The 22,178-nt window shown below is 28.2% G+C and overlaps 1 protein-coding gene and 1 non-coding gene across 2 annotated transcripts; both read right to left on the bottom strand.

The window, feature by feature from the left end:
* Positions 1–556: 556 nt before the first annotated feature.
* Positions 557–5,446, bottom strand: LOC123299284 (ADP-ribosylation factor-like protein 1). Its single transcript, XM_044881634.1, has 4 exons — positions 5,343–5,446; positions 5,002–5,218; positions 4,632–4,743; positions 557–2,848 (listed from the first exon to the last, which is right to left on the bottom strand). Exons 1-4 carry the CDS (start codon positions 5,344–5,346, stop codon positions 2,639–2,641), a joined length of 543 nt encoding a protein of 180 aa, XP_044737569.1. The 5' UTR covers positions 5,347–5,446; the 3' UTR covers positions 557–2,638.
* An 8,130-nt stretch (positions 5,447–13,576) lies between these two features.
* On the bottom strand, positions 13,577–13,695 carry Trnal-caa. The gene is made up of 2 exons: positions 13,658–13,695; positions 13,577–13,621 (listed from the first exon to the last, which is right to left on the bottom strand). It is a non-coding gene; the product is annotated as a tRNA-Leu (tRNA).
* Between the last annotated feature and the right edge of the window lie 8,483 nt (positions 13,696–22,178).

Here is a 22,178-nt window from a genome sequence, read left to right as displayed (position 1 = left end):
AAATGGAAAAATTAGGACGATCTTATTGGCTCTTAAATTTGCTGCCATTCTATTGACTGTTTTTAAATCGTTATTATAAATCCAAAATAAGACTTAAAATAAGCTATAATTTTTTTTTATTTCTTATTGCCTTCTTTACAAGCAAAACCATTAAGGCAAAAGAAAATTTCTTTACAAAAAATAAAAAGGATACAAATTGTTTGGTATATGAATTCTTCCTAAATAGAGAAAGATTTTATGAAAAGTTATCGCGTAGAAAAAGTCTATTCTATACATAATTTTTTTGTTATAATGATTTGATCTGTTTCAGAAAAAATGATTAAATAATAATACTATGATTTCAAAAATATAAATACATTATTTTTTAACGTCTTTCTTTTTAGAGAATAGTTCAATTTTTCATTTCGAGTATATTTAAGATTACAAACAAAACTGTTATATAAAATTTAACTGAAAAACTGAACTTATGACGTGTAAAAACTATTAAAGATGCATTGAGTGGTATTTAATTAAAAAATTCGATATTTTAGTAAAAAAGTTGTACTTCTCTACGCAAAAAATAATAATTTAAATTCTCAAGGAAAATAGTACAAAAACATGGAGCTATGAAAACATTCAATGCACCTTTAAGCTAAGAAGTTATCTTACTGTACTTAAAAAGAAAATTTTTTAATGGCATTAAAACCATCGTGCTATGTTAAGGAACTTATTTCGTATCTAGAAAATGTTTTAGTTGGGTGAGCTATAAAAAATGACTCGTAAACTTTTTTCTGCTTAATAAACGTTTCCTATAGGTTGAAAAAAAAAATGAAAATTTTGTTCGCTGACCACTTTCATTAGTGTAAATGAATTTTCACGATGTGTGTGAAATTTAGAAAATGAATCGAGATCTTTCTTATTCCTTTATCAATTTTCACGATTTACCCCTCATTTTAAAGCTTATCGTGCTGGCTAATGATGAAAAATAGACTCACGATCTAAAAATTTACCGCGTAGGAAAAAATAAGCTAGAGAAATAATATTAAGGTTTAATTTTGTTCAGTATGTAATTCGTATATAATATAATATGTGTAATAAAATTGCCTATACTGGTATGTATCAATTATATATTATTTCTTTAGCTTGTTTTTGCCTTGGGTACCGCACTGCAAAATTCCTCACGGGTGAAGCTTGTACAAAATAATACACCAAACTTTCAGTATTCAGAATTCATTAGCCATTGAGTTACGAGCTTATAATTTTCATAAATTTGGTCACTAAGAGCTTTTTAGGAATGTATATAGTTGCCATCATGCGCACATATGCCACATATGACTCTGGTATTAAAAACTGAAAGCGGTGTTTTCTCCACTGTTATATTGGATTTTTGGATTTTTATATATACTAAAATCAACAGAGGCCAAACTTGGGAACTTTAAACTACCTTTCCGAGCCAGTTTAATCGAATTTATAATTTCGCTAGATATAAGTTATTTTAAAGCAGGGCTGTGTGCTTTAAAAACGTACTTTCTTTCAAGTTTGGATTCTGTAAGTTGTTTTTGGTCGTTATAATATAGTGTCTTATGTGTTATTTCTCTAGCCTGTTTTCCTGAGTCCGCGAGCTCTTCCTTTATCAAATTCCATGATTTACCTTTCATTTTAAAGCTAACGATCTAAAAATCTACCACATTGATTTGATTTTTTATAATTTTATTCAGTATGTAATTTATATATGATATCTGTAATAAAATTGCCTATACACAATAAAAAAATACTGTTGATATTTTTTATCACTTATATAATATTTCTCAAGCCTGTTTTTAGCTACGAGTATCACCGCACTGCGGACGTCCGCACGGGTCAATTAGTTTTTTTCTGAATGTTTCATTCTCTATAAAATCGGAAGCATTTTTATCTCGCTCTGAAATACACACATTCAATTATCTCAGGGACAAAAAGCAATCATCAATTATAACTTAATAACTTAAAATTTCGCTATAATTTTCTTTATTATTTAAATAATGTACTGTAAAACGTTTAAAAATCAGCAAAAATCCCTCAGCAATTTTGATTTTTAAAGATACGATTAAAAAATATACATTGTATATCTTCTATTCTAAATTTATGGATTAATTTCAAATTTGGTGTAAAATTTTAGTGATGTATATGACTAACTAAAACTAATAACGTGAACCAAATTTTGGACATCCAAAGCAAGTTAATATTTATACTTGAAAATTTAACTGCATATTTTAAAGGTTATTAAATGAGTACATATCGTTTTTATGTTAATTTAATACAGTAGGATAACTCCTTAAAGCTCATATTATTGCATTCAAGTACCCTGTTGAAACAGTGTTAATGAATACAACATATTTTAAGCATGCGCAATAAACTGAACACTAAAAATTATCCCCATTCGTAGGTAATTATTTCAATTTCTCTCGAGAACGTTTACAATTTAATTTTTACGTAATACTTCTAAATATATCGCATACAAAGGAGATAATTTAATCATTCTCTAAATCTGAGAATTTCGAATTTAATCGAATGATATAAAATGAATGTGTTTTGTTTTTTTAACAAACGAGGCGATTTACTTAAAATATAATATAAATTTTTAATTAATTAATTAAGATGTAATTTAAGAAGTCAGTTGCTATTTTCTAGATTGTAATGTATTTGAAAGCCAATCCATTGCTTGATCCAAACCTTCACCCTTTGTTGCTGACGTTTTGAATATTTGAAATGTACGATTTTTTAATGCATCCAATCCTAATGCTTGATGTACTTCTGCTACGGACATACAACCTTGCATATCTTGTTTATTTGCCAATACTACCAATATTGCACCAGCTAACTCTTCTTCCTATAAATTTATAAACGAATTTAATGTAATTATTTAAATTAATATCAAGCTTAATCTTTCTTTGACTTTTAACTTTGAATTTATAGTAAAGTTAGCGAAGGGTTAAACCTCATAATTTTTTTCTAGAGTTCCGATTGTCTTGAAAATTTGTCTGGAAGTAGATAAGACCCCAAGAAACAAAAGTTATATGGTTACGAGTGCTGCTTTTGCTTAGGGGGTGGTGACCACTCCTCTAGGAGGTGGAAAAATGTATGTTGAAAATGAAAACGGGAATCGATAGAGGCATGAATTAAAAGAAAAAGTGTCAAAATAATGAAATTAAAAAAGAAAAAAAAAAGTCTAGAGCGGAAAAAGATCTAAAGTTTTATCTCTAGACTTGTTTTGTAACTTTATTAATTTCGAGTTATTTAATGATAAAATAACATATATCCAAAGATTCTAGAATTTTTCGAGCATGTTGTCAGTACCTAAATAAAGTAAATTGCAAAGCGGCAAGCACTAATTTTAGTTTCCGTGGTGAATCCATCAATTTTTGTGCTGAATAAAAAAAGGTACAAGCAACTTTCTTTTCATTATAACTTCATTAATTTTGTTACAAATTACTTGAAACTTTTTTCTTTTTCATGGTTTTTATAGCACTTTAAAAGTCGTATGATATACTTTTAAAAAAAACATCACAATTTTTCAGTTATTTGACGTTAAATCCTTCAATTATCAACGAAAAGGCAGTTGTCTTCAATCGGTTGTATCTCAACAAATGCACCACCTGTATAGGTCAAATCTAAGAGATTCCGTCTTTTCTCTTCCTCTTATACTGGAGAATTACTATTTTTATACGAAAAAATTCTAATAGATTTTAATGTGATGGGTGCTTTAGATTGGGTTTTTGCTAAGTTTAAGATGTTTATTTTTTTACGAGTTTTTTTAGATGCCCGACTGAAAAAGCAGAATAAACTACGCCTAGACTATAGAGACGGAATACCAAGAATATAAGGACGGTCTGACCACACTATATTGTTGATCACACTTCGATCTTAATCAGATATTGGCCTGGTTATATTTCAACATTTTTACGTAATTCAATCTGACTTCGAACACAACTAAGACGGGAATATAAGAGCATTCACACTATTGATACATGCCATTACAGGCGTTTTATCTAGATTCCAGTTAAGCCTCAAGTTAGTCTGTTTTATCTATAATAGGGAATATTCATGTATTTTTTTTATATTTTTAATTCATTGTCATTCATTTGGTGTCACGTCCGTATAAAAATTTGAATTTCCGTTTTAGAAATTTTTAAATGCCCTCACTGAATTTGTACTTTTATTAATTAATTTTAAGTAATTAAAAAGATATTAATTACTAAAATAATGGTTTATTTGAAATGTCCAGACATTAAAATTACGGAAGAAAAATATTTGAACCAAATTTCAATTTTATGAATATTCCCTATTTTTTCATTTATAATATTTTAACTAGACTGAGTCCGAACTTTTCATGTTTTATGTATAATGTACAATTTCTCTAAAATCCAAGGTTTACTGCAAAATCTGTTTGTAAAATATAGATTAGTTCTATCGAATTAAACGCACAGTTAGTTTACTTCTAGTGCCATCTTTAGACACACTACGCCCCATGTAGAAAAGCTGGACTGTCGGTATATGAGGTGAACTTGCCTATTGAGCGCTCGCAAACGCTCCTTTTGTCAAAATTCAACCAGTGCTAAAAGCTGGCTTCAAACATTTCGTTCGTGCTTTTTTATAAATCTAAAAAAACTTACCCTTAACATATATAATAATTCATCTTTAGATATTCCTATCCGGTCTCTATCCGCTGAATCCACAACGTATATAATTGCATCTGTATTACTGTAATAGCATCGCCAATACGGCCTAAAAGTAAAAAATGGTATCTATAGTTAAACAATCATGACTATTATATTTTATTTAACAGCGGAAAACTGTTCACTTTAAGAGGGTATACTAATACTTTAAGATTCTTTACGTCTTTTTCAAATGTTTCTGCATCGGTGTACGATATCTTTGACACATATCGTCTACGTAGATTCGTTGGCGACTATTTATATTCATATCTAGGTGGTATTATCTATGATACATCACTAGCGAAATTCATTTATAAAAAGATTTTACCTTATACTCGTTTGTCCACCTAAATCCCATACTTGAAATTTTAAGTTTTTGTATGTGACTTGTTCAACATTAAAGCCGATTGTTGGTATTGTGGTAACTACTTCACCTACTTGTAATCTATATAATATAGTTGTTTTACCAGCCCCATCTAAACCTAATATTAAAATTCGCATCTCTCTTGCACCCAATAAACCCTTGAAATAACTGAAGAGACCACCTGAAAATTAGATGACAACACATTATAACCTCTGAATTTTAACAATTTGTTAATAATATGTTGACTTTGTAGTTTAAAATTTTATATTATTATTCTTTAATTATTGAATTTTATATAAATTTACCCATTTTGAATGTTTAAATTCTAATCATATAATTTTTTGGTCCGTATTTTTATTTGCATATAAAGTTTTTGACAATGACGTGTAGCGTATGGTTTAAATTCAAGATCTGCGCTTGCCTATATTTATTGCTCATTGACTTACAAAACAATACACGTATTTAAATGATTATTTGAAAAAATTTCCTTTTATGACTCTTATGAAAATTATATTTTCCTTCATAAATAAATAAATAAAGTTAAGTAAGTTTTTTTTTTCAGTATAAACTTTTTTAAAGGAATAATCTGTTGATAGATAAATGTATTCAAATTTTGAAGTAAATATTAATTGGTTGATTTTGAATGAAAAAATTAAAATTTCTTATTAAAAGATTTAGAAATTTTTCAAAATGTATGACAATCATGAATAATTTAATTGTTAATAAAAGTTTAAAATACTTTTAAAAGTATGAAAAATGCAAGTCTCTAATTCTCCATTGTTATCATTTTTAATACCAACCTTAAGAAAGTTTGTTTTTATTAAAAAGTTTGAAGTTTTTTTTCAGGAATATAAGCTAATTATTTGAAAAATAAGGATAAAAGACAATAAATAAACAAAATACTTACATTTTAAATATTTTACTCTAGAATTAAACTATTTATTTATTTAAAAAAATTATTAAATGTAGGGATTTTTATATTTACACTAAAATATGTTAGTAGTTGACGTATTGTTTTGATAATTTGTGTTTTTAATTGAATTCTGAATATTCTCACGTTTTTTTCAATAAAATGAATAAAAATACTTAATTGATACTTGTGTTAATTAAATGATTAAGTGTAAACAAATTAAAAGCCAGCTGAAAAGTAAGTATTTATGTTGTAAATATGTTTGCTATTTGAATAATATTTCAGGTGCTTGAAAAACACGCCGCGGGCTAAAAATACCTTCACGCAAATTAAAACCGCCTTTGTAATGGCATAATTTAAAAAAAAGGTATTATCAAAAAAAAATGACAAAGACGAAAAAAGTTTTTAATGTTTGCTAATAAATTTTTTGCCTATTAATTTAGTTATATAGTTTTTTTCAGTTAAAAATTTAAATTTTGATTTAAGTTATGTTGCTTAAATTTTTTTTTAAACAATATTTTGGTGAATGTGTCATTGACCCGAATAACTTACCTATCGTCGCATTACTCAGAATGGAATGTGAAAAATTTCAAAAATGCACCCTCAAATTAATTTAAAAAAGAATTTGTTATTCATTCAGACAAAAAACGAAATGATTTTGTTTTTTGAAAAATGATTTTATTTTTAATTTTTTAATTTGATAATTGTTACGATTATATTTCTTGAGTTATTGAAAATTTCTTGATTAAATTTGTAATTATTGATTGATCTTTTTTTTAAATTTTTTTTTTTAAAGTTTAAAATTTTCCTAATCAATTGTTGATTCAAAATTATAATCAATGGAATTTTTCAAAATCGATTAAAATTAATGTTTCATAATTTTACCTCAACAAAACATATTAATTAACATTTTTTGATATTATTTATAACTAAATATGACGTCATTAAAGCCTATGGGGTATATTAATAAAAATTTCAAAATAAAACGAAAAAAAATTTATATTTTTAGTAAATAGAGCATCCATCACGCCAGGCATTCAATATTTAGCCAATCAATTTTTAATTATGTTCTGTGAATGAACTTCTAAAGTCACATATACATATAATTCCTACGAATCCAATTTAAGGCGCCATAAAAATTACTTTTCCTAGTTTTTTAGTTTTTTAATTTTTTTAAGTTCATAGATGATACCTAGGGGGAAAATATGTATAAAGTTTAGGAGGAAATGATATAAAATTGTCATTTATGTAATAATATGGCCTATATTTTAAAAAAAATTTTATTTCTTATATTTTTAAATAAATTATATCTTTATTTCCAAATATAGGCAAAATTGTTAAATAAAAGCTGAAAATACTATGCGGAAATTCATAAAAAAATATACATTTCTCTACAGGTACAAAGTCCGGAAAAATTCGGGTTATGAATAAGGGGTCTTTTGTGGATAGGTCTTATGGAAATGAATGAAAGTTTTACAATTATTATTTTTTTCTTAACAATATAAATGCTACTATATTGCCTGTGTTTGAACTTTGAACTAGCCCATTTTCCCAATTATTTCAAAAAACTGACTCTTGAAAATTCATATGGTTTATATAAAGCATGGTCAAAATAAAATAAGCAATGGGTTGCTATTACAAAAATGGTTATAGGCTAATAAAGTATTTCTGCCTCTTATTTATTGAGCAAAAACAGATTTACTAGACTTAAAACAAATGAACATCTATGGCAAAAATTATATTTAAATTAATTTTAAAATAATTGTTTCTAACCAGAATCGTAAGTAGAGCAGAAAAGGCCCCGTAGCAAAACCAAATTTGGGGGCCCCAAATTTGGTGCTTAGGACGTAAAAAGTGAGGTGAAGTTCGTAAATGAGCAACACAGGTCAATTGGGTAAAAAATGTTCCTTATGTTAAAATTAACAACTTTTACATGTCTTCGTAAACATCATTGTTTACCCACGAGGGCGCAAATTAGGTGTAAATTTTATAGTATGTTTTATATGGGATTTTCAATTATGTGTGTGTGGCTATATAAGAGTGAATATCTTTCTTTACTTACATGACGTCAAAAAACAAACAAACGATTACGTCATCAACACTGTCAATACATGATATTTAGTTCTAAATTCTCTACCCTACTCTTATAACTTTGAGCACTTCTTTTAAATTTTTCATCTTTGCTACAGCAGCGCAATCCTTATTGAATTCTTTTCGACGAACAATTCTTGCTTTACATATTTCCCAACAGTGATGTGAACGTGGCTTTACGAACCACTTGATACATAGTACAGCTTACTTATATAATTATTTGAAATATTAGTACCCAAAAAAAAAACATTCTTTAGGCTAAATTGTCATCTGGTTTTATGAAGAACAGTTTATACCATTAAACTCATCACAGCTTATACATTTAGTTGTGATATGGACGAATATTAATAATTCATTCCACGAGACACAATTTTGAATAACAAATATTCTAAAAAATCATTTTAAATTTAACAATTAATTGAAACTGGATTAAATTTTTGTCTCTCAAGTCGTTTTTGCATTATAAGCTGACGATATATCTAATTCGCACCATGCGTAAGTTTTATTGGAGGCGTTTCCATGGTAACGATACACTACTTTAATTATAGAATTGTATGGATGCATACATAATTGTATGGATTGCATTAATGACTTACATTGAAAATTTAATATTATTGTCTCACAAATTTAAATAAATAATTATGATAATTTACATTTGAAAAATAATATTTGTGCAATTTGATTTCTTATTTTCACAATTTTTAATGCATTAAGTTTAATTAATTCGTGTCTTTCAATAATTTTTATTTGACATTTACTATAAAATTTACATGTAAAGAATTGCAAATTAGTCATAACAGTGTTCTTTATTGCAAAAATTTTTCACTGGAAGCGCTAGTATCGATTATATTGTCCCTACACTAAGGTACTAGAGAAAACTTTTATTTGAGAAAACTTTTATTCCAAAATTGAAATTTTCACGATTTTTTGAGGATATAATGAAGTATTCTCCCTGAAAATTTCAAAGGATTTCGAGTTGATGGAAAAAATTTCTTTCTATCTGAAAATGACGATTTTTCAAAAATCGATCGGCTTAAGATAGCCATAATTGAACGAAATAGAAGCAATCAAGTAAAATGTGGGTAGACTTATCTTCAGAGTGTACCTGAACAAAAAATTTCAGCTACTGACCAACTCTCTACATCGAAAACTGTAGATATGACAGCATTTTCAAAATAGGCAAAATCTTTCTTAGAAACAGTGATCAATTTTTTCTTAAAAGTAGAAGGTTTACAAAGAAGAATGGCGCTTCAAACAAGTATCTAAGCTATATAAAAGCTGAGATATAAACTTTTGAAAATGAATAAAAAATCGACATATTTCAAAATAAAAAAAAATTAACCAACATCTTTTTGTTAGTTCGGGGGTTAAAAATCGGCATCAAAATCGGTGACCATCCTCCGTACACTTTTGTCGAAAAGTAATGAATCTGCCCAAATGTATTTTCATGGTATTTATCGATTGAATAAAATTTTGTTTTTTTTAGTGGTTTATTATCATCACTATAGAATCTATCAAGTTTTTGCAGTTAAAAAAAAACGTACATTCAGGGTTGATGTGATCATGGGGTTTTTTCCACGCCAACTTAGGTAAAATACGCATTTGTTTCTTTTCGCGTTCAAAGTTAATTTTCGTATGGTCTGCGGGAGTGTTCTTTATACCTGTACAAAAAAAATTTGTGTAATCACATTTTTTAATCGAAAATTTATTTACTTTAAAAAAAGAAAAAAAAAAAAAACAAATGAATGCAATGCCAGCAGTTACCCTTTGAAAAGAATTCTCTTTTTGCAACACATATACCTAACATATACATATTATAGGATGGGATTTAAGTAATAATAAAATATTGGTATAATCGTCGCATTCAGATGGTGATGGTGATCATGAAAGAGTTGACTTAAGCGACATTCTTTTTAATTTTGATTTTCAGTATCAACCATCATCATTGAACACCATACTAGTTCTAGAAGTGCAGTTAAAAAATATCTTTTAAAATTTCTGATAGAAAGATATTTGTTCTTACCCTGAAAATTCCAATTCAAAAATTTGTTTTTTCTCCTCGAGGTATGTGTGCGAACAATGCGAAAATAACTTTTGGCTTCGTAAGTCGGAACACTCAGAATCACTTGTAATTTTGTAAGGTACGTCTAAGATAGTCCTATTCCTAAGATGGACCACTTTCAAAATCTCATATTTGCTAACGTTCGAATAAGTTTAAATTCTGGAGTCATGTTCGATTAGTGCCACAAATAAAATTGCATATTTGTTTGAAAAAATGGGAAAATTTTTAGTGTTTCTTTAGAAAAACAAACTGTTTTTGTCCGTGTTTTTTTAAATTTTTTCCGAAAAAGGCGAAAAATTCCGAAAAGAATTTTTTATGCCCAGCATGCAATTCAGAGTTTACTAAGATTTACGTGCTTTCTTCACAGATCTTTTTCTATACTCCTAATAAGGTCCTCCGAAATTTTTGAGAAAAATTTGGTGTTAATTTGCAAAATTGTGCTTATTTTGACTTTAAAAAATTGTTAGAATAAAGAAAAAAAATTGTTAATTGTTTTTATTTAGAGATTTTTGTTTCGTAGGTAGATAAAGTTTTACTAAGCCTTAAATAGCCCACCGTACAATTAAGACAAAAATAAACTATTGTAACAGACTGATTACCTAACTCGACCCCATTAAAGGCCTGTGCAATCCATGGAACGTGTAACGGTAAATAACCAAATCAAGGTACCTACCATGACAAATGCATTTGAACAAATAGAAAGAAGCTAAAAATTACACAAAAGCCAGAACTCTAACCCGGATCTTCTCGGTACTATTTTTACGTCCTAGATATCCGGTCTAGGACATAACCAATTCCTAAACTCCTGTTCTCTAGCCTACATATAATTTGAATCACTCACATAGAACAAGAGTGATTTAGTTGGCTACGTTCTAAACCGGATATCTAAAGAATTCGAGTTCGAATCCCGGCTTCGTGTTATTTTTTGTTTCTTACTTTTTGTTCAAAAGAAAAGTCTTATAAGTAAAATAGAAAAAATATTTATCATAACCAAATAATTTATTGAATCAGAAAGTTTTTGGTCTGGCTTCTTAAAGACATATACACCACGGACTTGTTTAAAAATGTATTCGACATTACAATATGTACCAATTAAAATTGTATACCTATATAAACCAAAACAAATTTATTTCTGTTAGGAACATTCGTAAATCACGATTTTCTACCTTCTCCCTTTTTATGTAACATCCTGTCTTCTGGATTACGAAATTTTGATAAGCTTAAGATATCCATCATTCATCGAGATCTTTCAGTTTTTTATCAAATAAATGGCGAACAAACTTAAATTTTAAAAGCAGTTTGGAATTGTTGTCTGTAGGAATCCCTACATTTAATATGAGTGACGTTGGGATATTTGGCAACCATTTTTTTAGTTAGGAACCGTTAGGTGATCGAAAGCGGATTTTATGACGAAGTAATGTATTAGTAAATATTAAAGTGGTTCAAGAGAGGGTGAGAAACCAATATAATTTAACTTTTTGTTTCACTACCTTTTATACCATCATAGATTAAACTAAATCCTTTTGGCTGAAAATTTCCACATTGCCTCAACTTTCCCATGAAAAATTCCAATGAATATAAGATATTTATGAAATCACAAATTTTAATGCATAGATGTTTATATTACAAAAACATAGATGTTTTGATGGGTTATTTAAATCGAGTATATTTATTAGTTATTTTTTGAAAAATACATATAATTATAACTAAACACTTATTATGGGCTCTATAAATACCATCAAATACCTTATTGTGAATGTTTATTAGAAATTTGCACATAGATATATGCGGGAAAGTCGTTTCTAGAAGAATACAATTAATTATCAAAATATGTAGTTAATATGGGTGGAAATAACAGTTCTGTTCCCTACGGACAGTCAATGTGAACGGTTGATACTACATTTTAGTGCTCGAAGAGTCGTTGTTGAATTATTATGAAATATATTATTTGTGAATATATTTGGAAATCAAGATTGTAAATTGTGTGGAATAATTAATTTACCTTTCCAACAAACATTAAACTATAACAAAGTTTTGAAAGAATTCACCTAGTTGATGTTTCTATTGTATCGAACCCACGATACTAAGAGGGAGGGGGAGGTAGAACGTTATAATACAATTATTTTGTAATTAGTTATACGGAATCCTAAAAAAATGACAAAAGTTAACTAATTTATTTGGATCAAATCATGTTACACAGTATCTTATCTTGAGTGTGCACACCAATACTACATAACTTCTTACATTACATTATTACAAACACAACAATAATAAAAAAAAAAGTTAAAACTTATGTACGTAATTTTGATACGGCCTTAAGGTATCCCTCTTAACAAAACCAGTTTTTTTTTTATTCAATAGGTACTTTATATACAAATGTACAGCATGATTACATTTCATTCAACCATTTATAGCGTAGGGTCAAGTGGTCAACAAGTATGGCTCATTTTTCCGAGATCTATTTACGAGTTTTCCAAGTCAAACTAATTGATTTACGCCAGAAAATTGAAGAGACAATCAAACAATTTTATAAATTATTTTTATAGAACAAATTTGCGCTTTATACGATGGTGATAAATGCATTTTTAAAACTACGACTTCATGGATAAATAAATAATAGTTTAAAAAAACTAAAAAACACGCTTTTGTAACAAGCTAAACTAAAAGCTGAAAATAATTGCTTTAAATTTAAAAAAATCATTTTATCGTAAAAAAGCCTGGGGTGCTAAATTTCAATTATTATAAATATTTTATAGACAGATATTGGTAAAAGTAAAACAGTTGACTGAGTTATTTGTTGCAATACCCTGTATAGAAAGTGTCGAATGTCAATGTTTGCATTATTTTTTATAAATTAGAAGAGTGTAAAAAACCAACACAAAATTATATGGTTTTCGAAAATTTTCTAGAATTTTTTTTCGTTTTTCAAGAATATTTTGCAAAACCGCTAATTGAAGATACCTGCAATTTTTCAACTTTCTATCTTTTATAGTTTTGGAAAAATAGACACCAAAGTTTTGTCCTAATTTGCGCTCAGTGAAAATTTGAACAAACAACAGCTGTTTTTTTTTTAAGGAACATTTTTTATATTTAAACTTTTGTTCTATCTGTAACGGTTTACAAGATGGGTCTTATGGACTCAAGACCCAATTAATCTGCGTTGCTCACTTCAGTTTTATATTTCTTTTCGTTTTTAAGTTAATGTGGTGACGGACACAAGAACAGATAAACGGACAGACGGACAGCTGCAAATGGATTAATTATTTGATTTTATGAACAGTTATAGCAAAATTTTTTTGTTCGGATCTTCGATATTAATAATCGTTACAAACTTGGGAATAAAATTAATATACCTTGATATATCTACGAACACGTATATACATTATATAATAAACCAATCGCAATTTTTACAATTGATCGAATGTTGTGTAAATGATCATTTAAAAAAAATCGTAAAATTAAAAAAAAAAAATATCTGTCAGAAGTGGGATTCGAACCCACGCCCTCAGAGAGGACCAGAATTGCTCATCGAACTGTATAACACAGTCAAGGTATACCTTGAGTCTGGCGCCTTAGACCGCTCGGCCATCCTGACAGTTGTTCAAATGAACGAATTTTAATGTGACAATATTACGCATCTTATATCGATTTCTATAAATAAATATCTATTATACGCCATTGTAATTTAAATTAAGAGAAATGAATTGTATCAAATTTGAACGCAATAAATACAATATCCAAAGTGTAATATACAAATACTTGCATGCACACAACTACAGAGTGTCGCTAAAAGGTCTTTACAACACTACACAAAGGCCACATATAATGATAATGCGTTCCATATCCCCTAACAGATGTTGGTGACCACTTCTCGCCAGAATTCTCGATAATCTGACGCATTATGTACAAGTTGCTGTAGATTCAGCTTTATCCAGGTTTTTATATTATCCATCCAAGAGATTCTTTTTCTATCTTGAGCTTTTGTAGACACATGTTGCCCTAGTCTTACTAGCTGCTATACATTGTATTTGTCAGATCGCATAATGTGGCTAAAAAACGAGACTTGCCGTTGTTTAATTACTCTGACCAGCACTGGGTTTTGATTAATTAATTCTAATACTTTATCATTTGTAGTAAAACTGTCCCACTTAATTCGAAGCATACGTCTATAGCACCATACTTCAAACGACTCAATTCTTTTTATTAAATCGCTCCGTAGAACCCATGTTTCATACCCGTATAACAATATTGACCACACATAGCATTTTAGCAATTTCACTCTCAGGTTTTTATTTATTTTATTATTTAACAGGAACTTTTTAAAATCATAGAATGCCGTTTTCGTTTGACGTATTCGAGCTTTAATTTCACTTACTGGAATATTATGATTATTTAAAATCTTTCCAAGGTATTTAAAGTTATCCACTACGTTTAAGTTAATGTCATTGCTCTTGAAGTTGCAATTTTGAAATCGTTTTGCTTCCATAATTTTTCAACAGATAGCGCGATTTTGATAGAATTTGGTGTGGTGAGACTGTTTTTCTTACAAAACAACTCATATTAACCCTATAAGTAATATCAAGTCATGGGCTTAAAATGTGGGTTTTTTACGTCCATGGAGGTAAAGGATTTAAAAATTGAAATTTAAATGATTAACTGTTTACTACAAAAAAGTGCTCTTCATAAACATCGATTTTTCTCAAACTCATGGTTTACTCAAAATTTGCAAATATAATCTTTGTTAGCAATAAGATTGAACCAAAAATTTTAAATTTCGAAAAATTATTTACAGTTTATTCAGATATTTTTTTGATACAAGTGAAATTTACAAATTTTAAAAAACCCCGAAAAATTTTTTGGGTACGGAACTATAAACTCACACTTGAAACATAGCTAAGAACACTCTCCGTTAAATTACCTTTCAAACGAAACCAAAAAATTAAAATCAATTCATCCGTTTAAGCGCTACGATGCCACAGACAGACAGACAGACAGACACACACACAGACCCTTTTTTTAGTTCGGGGGTTAAAAAATAAGACTTAAAAACATTAATTTTATTCATATCGACGCTTTTTTTATTGATCCGATAGTCTCGTTAATCTGAACAGGGTTTAAATTTTGGGTATTTGCATTATCGAGGTCCTACTGTATATAGATATTATTCTTATATTGTATTCTTAAATGCACGTTTCTATCATTTAAGTGGTAACATCTTTTTGATCAATGGGTCTCTTATATTTAAGTGGTGATATCTTTTTAGACAAAATGTCTTTCATTTTCGTGGTAACATCTTATTGAACAACTCTGTGTAGTTATTTTTATGTTAACATTAATAGAATTTCCTTTAAAACTTTTAAAGAAATTAATATGTTTTTAGAAAATGTAATTTTTTTATTAAATTTTATTCTTGTTTATTTGTGCGTCTCAGCGTCTGTGATTCTGTATTACCTATTCATGTTTTGAGTACATTCACTGATAAATATAACATGTCATTGTTGTATAAACGTTTATAGCATATATGATACAATACTATACGTATTAATAATCTGTACTTAAATAATGTTGAGGAATAATGCTTTAGAATACTTTTTATCTCGCGAAAACATTACCTATATTTATCAGGAAAATTGTAATTTACAGAAAACTGAGCAGATTTTGATTCCATAAAATTTCTGAATATCTGAAATCCCTATATATTTTAAATGTGAAAGTAAGGATGTTTGTTTGTTTGTTTGTTTGATACGCTTTCACGCAAAAACTAATGAATGGATTTGAATGAAACTGAACCAAAATGTAGTTCATACATTAGAATAACACATGAACTACAATTTATAAAGATATTTTTAAAAAAAAGTATTAAAAAATCTAATTTAATCTGACATTTTACTGCTCCATCTATGGTCATCATTTTGAACCATAAATTAAAGATTACTGTAAAAATTTAAAATAGTAAATGTAAAACCATTCATGGCCATTTTTTCTGATATACTCAATGAATTATGACTATTTTACACTTTAAAAAATTGAAAACTGAAATATATTTAGCTTTGTAAAATAATTCCTTCGAGTGTTATGGAAGGGAAATAAATGAGATCAAGACAGGTGGAGGCTATAAAGCGGTGGTTTTTAAGCTCAGTGAAGCGAGCGGGTAGCAAGCTAATTTATTATACTCGCGAAAGTTTGGATGGATGGGTGTTTGTTACTCTTTGACGCAAAAACTACTGAACGGATTTGGATGAAATGGCACAGAGATACAATATAGTTTGGAATAATACATACGATAAATATATCTCCCGGTAAAATATATGGTTCTCGTGGGAAAGATTTGTTTAAATTTTACATAGAGCAAAGGATTGTCATGATTTTTTGCATAGGTGGTAGTTTAGGGATCAGAAAATTACATAGGCTTATTTGTATCCCGGAAAAATGCACGGTTCCTATGGCATACCATAGAACCGTGTTTTTAAACGGTTTTGTAAAAGTTCGTGAAATAGATTTTTAGAGCATTTTTCTCAAGAAGGCTTTATTAATTTACACAGTAACGATAAAATCTCTCAAAACCTCTATAGATCGTGGGTACCACCCACCACTCTATTTTAGGAGGCGCAACAAGTTTTAAAATAAAATTTTTTTTAAATTCTTAATAATGGTCAAGAATTGATTTTTATAAGCAAAAATAAATGTGCTTCTTTAATTTATTATAAAGCTTTTGATAATTAGGGCAAAAAAATCGATTCAACCGATCATTTTGAAAATTTACAGAGCATTAAAGTATATTTTATATATACTTAGCTGTGATGGATTTTCAAAAAAATTACTTTGCAGTTTCTCCAATCAATATTGAGGGTACAAAAGAAAATTCTTACTTGCCAAAATATCGAAAGGCCCTTCCAACGAATAGATTTTAAAAATCCACTTTCCGTTCACTATATATCGATTATCAAAAAAAGAGAGCAAGAAAATAAAAATATACCATTCTGATTAACCTCAGCATTGATTATGTCAGAAAACATGTTATTACACCCATAGTTACATTTTTAAAATAAAAAAATTAGAAATTTTTATTTTCGTGCTTTTGATAGCACCAAGCGTGCGTAGTGGTTAAAAAAAATGTTAGTTTTTATATTTTAAAACATGATATTATGCTTGAAAATGCATTTATTTAAGATGAATTTAATTTAATTTCATGAGGTTCTGAATAAAAGTGAATTTAAAAGTGAACTACCTTGATTCTCTCGTATATGTATGTAATTATGTACCATTTTGATGTAAATTTAACTGGTTAGTACTAATTTTCTTGGTAAAATTTAGTTTAAACAATCAATTGATTGAAACAAGTCAGTGAGTACGTAGATCTCGAATAACACTATTTTACTTTTCTACTATATATATCGTTGAAATATATTTGACTTTCGGTAATCAATACCTTATTGATGATGGTTGATAATCGAACTGATACATTAAATAAATTGTCTTCCAAAAATAAAAATAAAATTTTTCAATGTATACTATAGCTTTCGGACCCCTTAAAATTTATAGGAAATCACTATTTAAATAGACTATACTTGACATACGTGACATGCATTTTATTTTAAAAAATTTTCCTTATCAAGAATCTGGGTACAAATGTCCCAAAAAGCTTTGGCTTTATTGATAATTTTTATAAATAAAAAAATAAATTAAAAAAACCAAATAACCCGATTCCGTTGAATAAAATATGAAAAAAACAAATAAAACTAGTTGCTAACATAGCAACCTTAACAGACAGTACCATTATTGGGAAGATTTGAGCCGGTCTAGATTTTAATGGGTCTCGACTGTTAAAGTTTCTATGTAAACTACTGGACTTGTTTTTTGTTTGTTTGAGTTTTTATTTAACGCAGTCGAGTTTTTTGATTTTTTTAATTTACACTTTTTAGCTAGGATTTCCAAATACCCATTCACCGATACCGTACTTTGTATAGTATTTATTATTGCTAATTAAATTTAAATATATAACTTACTTGGGTTTTTAAGACGAATATAACGTTACCTTAGCTGTTGAAATCCATCCAGCCGTTTGGTAATAAAGAAATTTACAAATAAATACCAAAGACTATAGGATGCTCTTTGATAAATACATACATACAAACTTCATTGGCAGTCGGGTTAAAAGGTAAATAGAAAAGATGAAAACGATCACTTTAAAAGTGATCGTAATAACATTTTATTTTATCGAAAAACTGAGAATTAATTTTTCGAGTTAATCCTAAGAAAAGTGGTAATAAATTATTCCTTTGAGTTCCATTTAGGATTTGTATGGTAATTAAAAATGCAAACTTTAACAAACAGCTCAAGTGATTTTAAAAATTTTACCCACTTCTAAATATAAATAAATAATAAATGAAATATAACTAAACAATGGAATCTCATATGGACACTTACTTTAGGGAGATTTCCTTTTTTAGAGAGATGGTAATTCAAAAACCTCTCATCTATAATCATCAAGCACTGGATTTTTGTGTTTTTGAGGCTTCTTAAATATTGAATTTCTTCGGTATCAGGAGGCGCTAAAAGAGGATTGTTACCTTAACTAATATATTTGAATCACCTCCGGCTTAAAATAACATCTTATAAATATAATTTCTTTTTGATACGAGTATAGATTTGATCTTCTATAAGTAGAACAAATTTTCCGCACATGATTGAGTAAAACCAACCAATGATTAAATATCGACAAAGGCAATTTTTTACAAACAATTGACTTACAAAGACAATTAAATTTAACAATAAAAAGTTATGTCGTTATAATTACTTTTTTGTAAAGTCTTTTTGGTTAACTTTTTTGAAATCAGTACTAACAAGCCAAATTAAGTTTTAGTAAATTAATTTCAATTAACCTAGATTAATCAATTTGGAACAAACAAATAATTTATTCCGTCGCCATAAATAAAATCAGTTCATTAAAACTTAATTAGCAAATTAAAACTGATTGTAATTACTAAGATTACAGGCTCCATCGTGAATTGTCTTAATTTTGTATCTATACGTGTAAAAGTTTTATAAAAATGCACAATTCATAATTAATTATTATATAATAAATAATTATTATTTGTTATTATGTAATATATAATGACAAAATTTAATATTACATATTTCAATATGTAATTGAAAGTTTGTTAAAACAACAGATATTTTAAATGTTGTTGAGGCTTTATAGAGAAAGAAACACCATTAACTTAAGATTTGAAAAAATTATTCTTTAACATGCTAAGAAGTCGTAATTAAATTTTTAAATTACCGTAAATTAAGATTAATTCTTATGGGAAGCCGAAATTTTTAGACTTTAACAAAGATTTAGTATCGTTAAAGAAACAATAACTTTTTATACCATGCATTTATGTAATATGCAAGGTATACTTAGTTTAGTCCCAAGTTTGTAACGCTTAAAAATATTGATGCTACGAACAAAATTTTGGTATAGGTGTTCATTAAATCACCTAATTAGTCCATTGCCGGTTGTCTGTTCGTCTGTCCGTCTGTCTGTCAACACGATAACTCAAAAACGAAAAGAGATATCAGGATGAAATTTTTACAGCGTACTCAGGACGTAAAAAGTGAGGTCGAGTTCGTAAATGAGCAACATAGGTCAATTGGGTCTTGGGTCTGGAGGATCCATCTTGTAAACCGTTAGAGACAGAACCAAAGTTTAAATGTAAAAATTGTTCTTTATAAAAAACAAAACAACTTTTGTTTGATACATTTTTCGTAAACATCACTGTTTACTCTTGAGGTCGCAAATTAGGCATAAATTGTATAGTATGTATTATATGGGAATATCAGTTGTATATATGTGACATGTATGAATGTGTAATGTGATAGAGTTATCAGCATTGTTTATGCATGGTATTTCAACAATTAACTCAGTCAGTTGTTTGTTATCACTAGTTTTAAATTCATTATAGAGAAAATTATCTAAGCTTTAATTTTTATAAAAAAAAATAATGTTTCCTGAAAATTACAATTATTATTTTGGAAAAACTGCAAGAAAAAAACGTAATTTTATAAATATCCATAAGAACTAATGTAACTACTTATTTATAATTTTCAGATTAAATTTAATTGTGACTTCTTACCATGTTTAAGAACAATTTCTCAAAATTTTAAGTTAAGGTAGTACGAGTGCCAAGGCAAGTTTAGACTTCTGGTTGAAATTATTTGTACCTTATTTCCAACTGTGATGATGAATCGTTTAGGCAACAAATCAAATCTCTTATTCAAAATTCCCATCGTTTGTGCTACAAATCAAACCCCTTGTTAAAGGAAAACTGCTACTTTTTTAATCTCGCGTTCAGCTTTTGCTTCCGTAATTCAAGTTTAATCAACATTTATATTCGCTTCCATAAAACATTTCGGAGACGTAACTACTCCTTTTGGTTGTTCTAGAGGTTCAGACAATTATAAATTTTCGAATTTTTAAGAGGACTACATTCTTTTCTTTTTTAGTTAAATCTGATGTGGTTTGGGGTTAAAAATCGCATAATAAATGCTTGTTTTTTAGTTGAAGTATCTGATGTGGTTTGGGGTTAAAAATCGCATTGGAAATTTTTTTAAAACAAATGAATATCTGAAATAAAAAATATCACATTCCACATTTAAAAAAAAATCTTTTTAGGCGGTGACACGGGTGGTTTGACTGACCCTAAATGCATTTATGAATTAGTTATAATAAATTTTACAATATAATATTTCCTTGCACTCCCACCATAAATTTTAATACAAATAACAAATAAAAATTTTCTGTTTTACGTCGAATGATTTTTAAACTTATTTGCACCTATTCGTTGTGTGCGTAGTCATGGTAGGAACAATAAAATCGATGCCAACGCTTCCAGTGAATAGGAGCTTCCTGAGAATTCCAACGGATTTTGGCGATAAAGTAGGATGTTATGACTAATTTACACTTCTTTACATGTTAATGTTATAGAAAATGTCAAATTAAAATAATCGAAAAACACTAATTAATTAAACTTAATGCATTAAAGATTGTGAAAATAAGAAATCAAATTGCATAAATATTATTTTTCAAATGTAAATTATCATAATTATTTATTTAAATTTGTGAGACGATAATATTTAATTTACAATGTAAGCCATAAATGCAATCCATACAATTCTATAATTAAAGTAGTGTATCGTTACTAATAAAACGCCTCCAATAGAACTCACGCACGATGCGAATATAATTATTATAAAATTTATTTGTGAATTATTTGCACACGGTTATTCCGAGACATCCTATGTTAACTAGATTTTTGCATTTACAACTGATGCCGAATTCAGATATATTTCAAATGTATTTATGTGTACAAATTGTACCTACGTAAAAATGGATGCTAACTCCATGATTTTAATCCAGTTCTCGTTTTCCGAGATTTTAATAAAATATTTAGGATGAAAGAACAAATTCGGGACAGTTTTTTCAGTATAAATTAAAAAACAAGGATCATGTAAATTATGATTATAAATTCTTATAAATGATTTTGACATTTTAAAGTTATTTACGATACAAGTAGGTTAAAAGATTATTATGAATGTACGCGCTAGAAATTTGCCGCGCTAGAAACGAATGTCTAGCATGTGTTGGAAAAACGCAGATGTACGTTTATAAAGCATTATCAAACGTTACTTCGGTTTCTATAGTTATATACGTTATACAAAAATTGCAAAGTTTGATGGGGACATCATGTTCTGACATTTGATTGGATCTAGTTCCCCGGGTTGCTGATTCTCATAAAAACCTACCCTTTTTTATTTTTTCGAAAATCGTAAGCTTTCGGAAAAATATGTCATTAGTGCATTTAATCGAATAAAAACACGCTACAAACAGAAAAATGCTGTAGTCAAAATTTGTCAAGGATAATAGACGACATTCGCTTCTATCTATGACTTTGACCTGAAATTCTAGTTTCAAGGTCACTTGTCCTTCTAATGATCTTGAAAATTTACCTGCGCTTAAATGTTATTAAAATAGACCAATAACCTTTATTGTCCTTGATATCTTTTGAATTATTCTAAAGCCAGCATATTTTCTTT

This window comes from Chrysoperla carnea, chromosome 4 (genome assembly GCF_905475395.1).
Source record: "Chrysoperla carnea chromosome 4, inChrCarn1.1, whole genome shotgun sequence".
In the NCBI taxonomy this organism is placed as follows: domain Eukaryota; kingdom Metazoa; phylum Arthropoda; class Insecta; order Neuroptera; family Chrysopidae; genus Chrysoperla; species Chrysoperla carnea.
This window is presented reverse-complemented; position numbering and strand designations above follow the sequence as displayed.

Bases quoted from the DNA above. Each gene is read 5' to 3' on its own strand.
- LOC123299284 (XM_044881634.1), bottom strand. The intron at 4,744-5,001 runs GTAAAATCTTTT...TTTTACTTTTAG, and splicing joins GGTGGACAAACGAGTATAAG to GCCGTATTGGCGATGCTATT. The intron at 2,849-4,631 runs GTAAGTTTTTTT...ATAAATTTATAG, and splicing joins AATTATTATATATGTTAAGG to GAAGAAGAGTTAGCTGGTGC.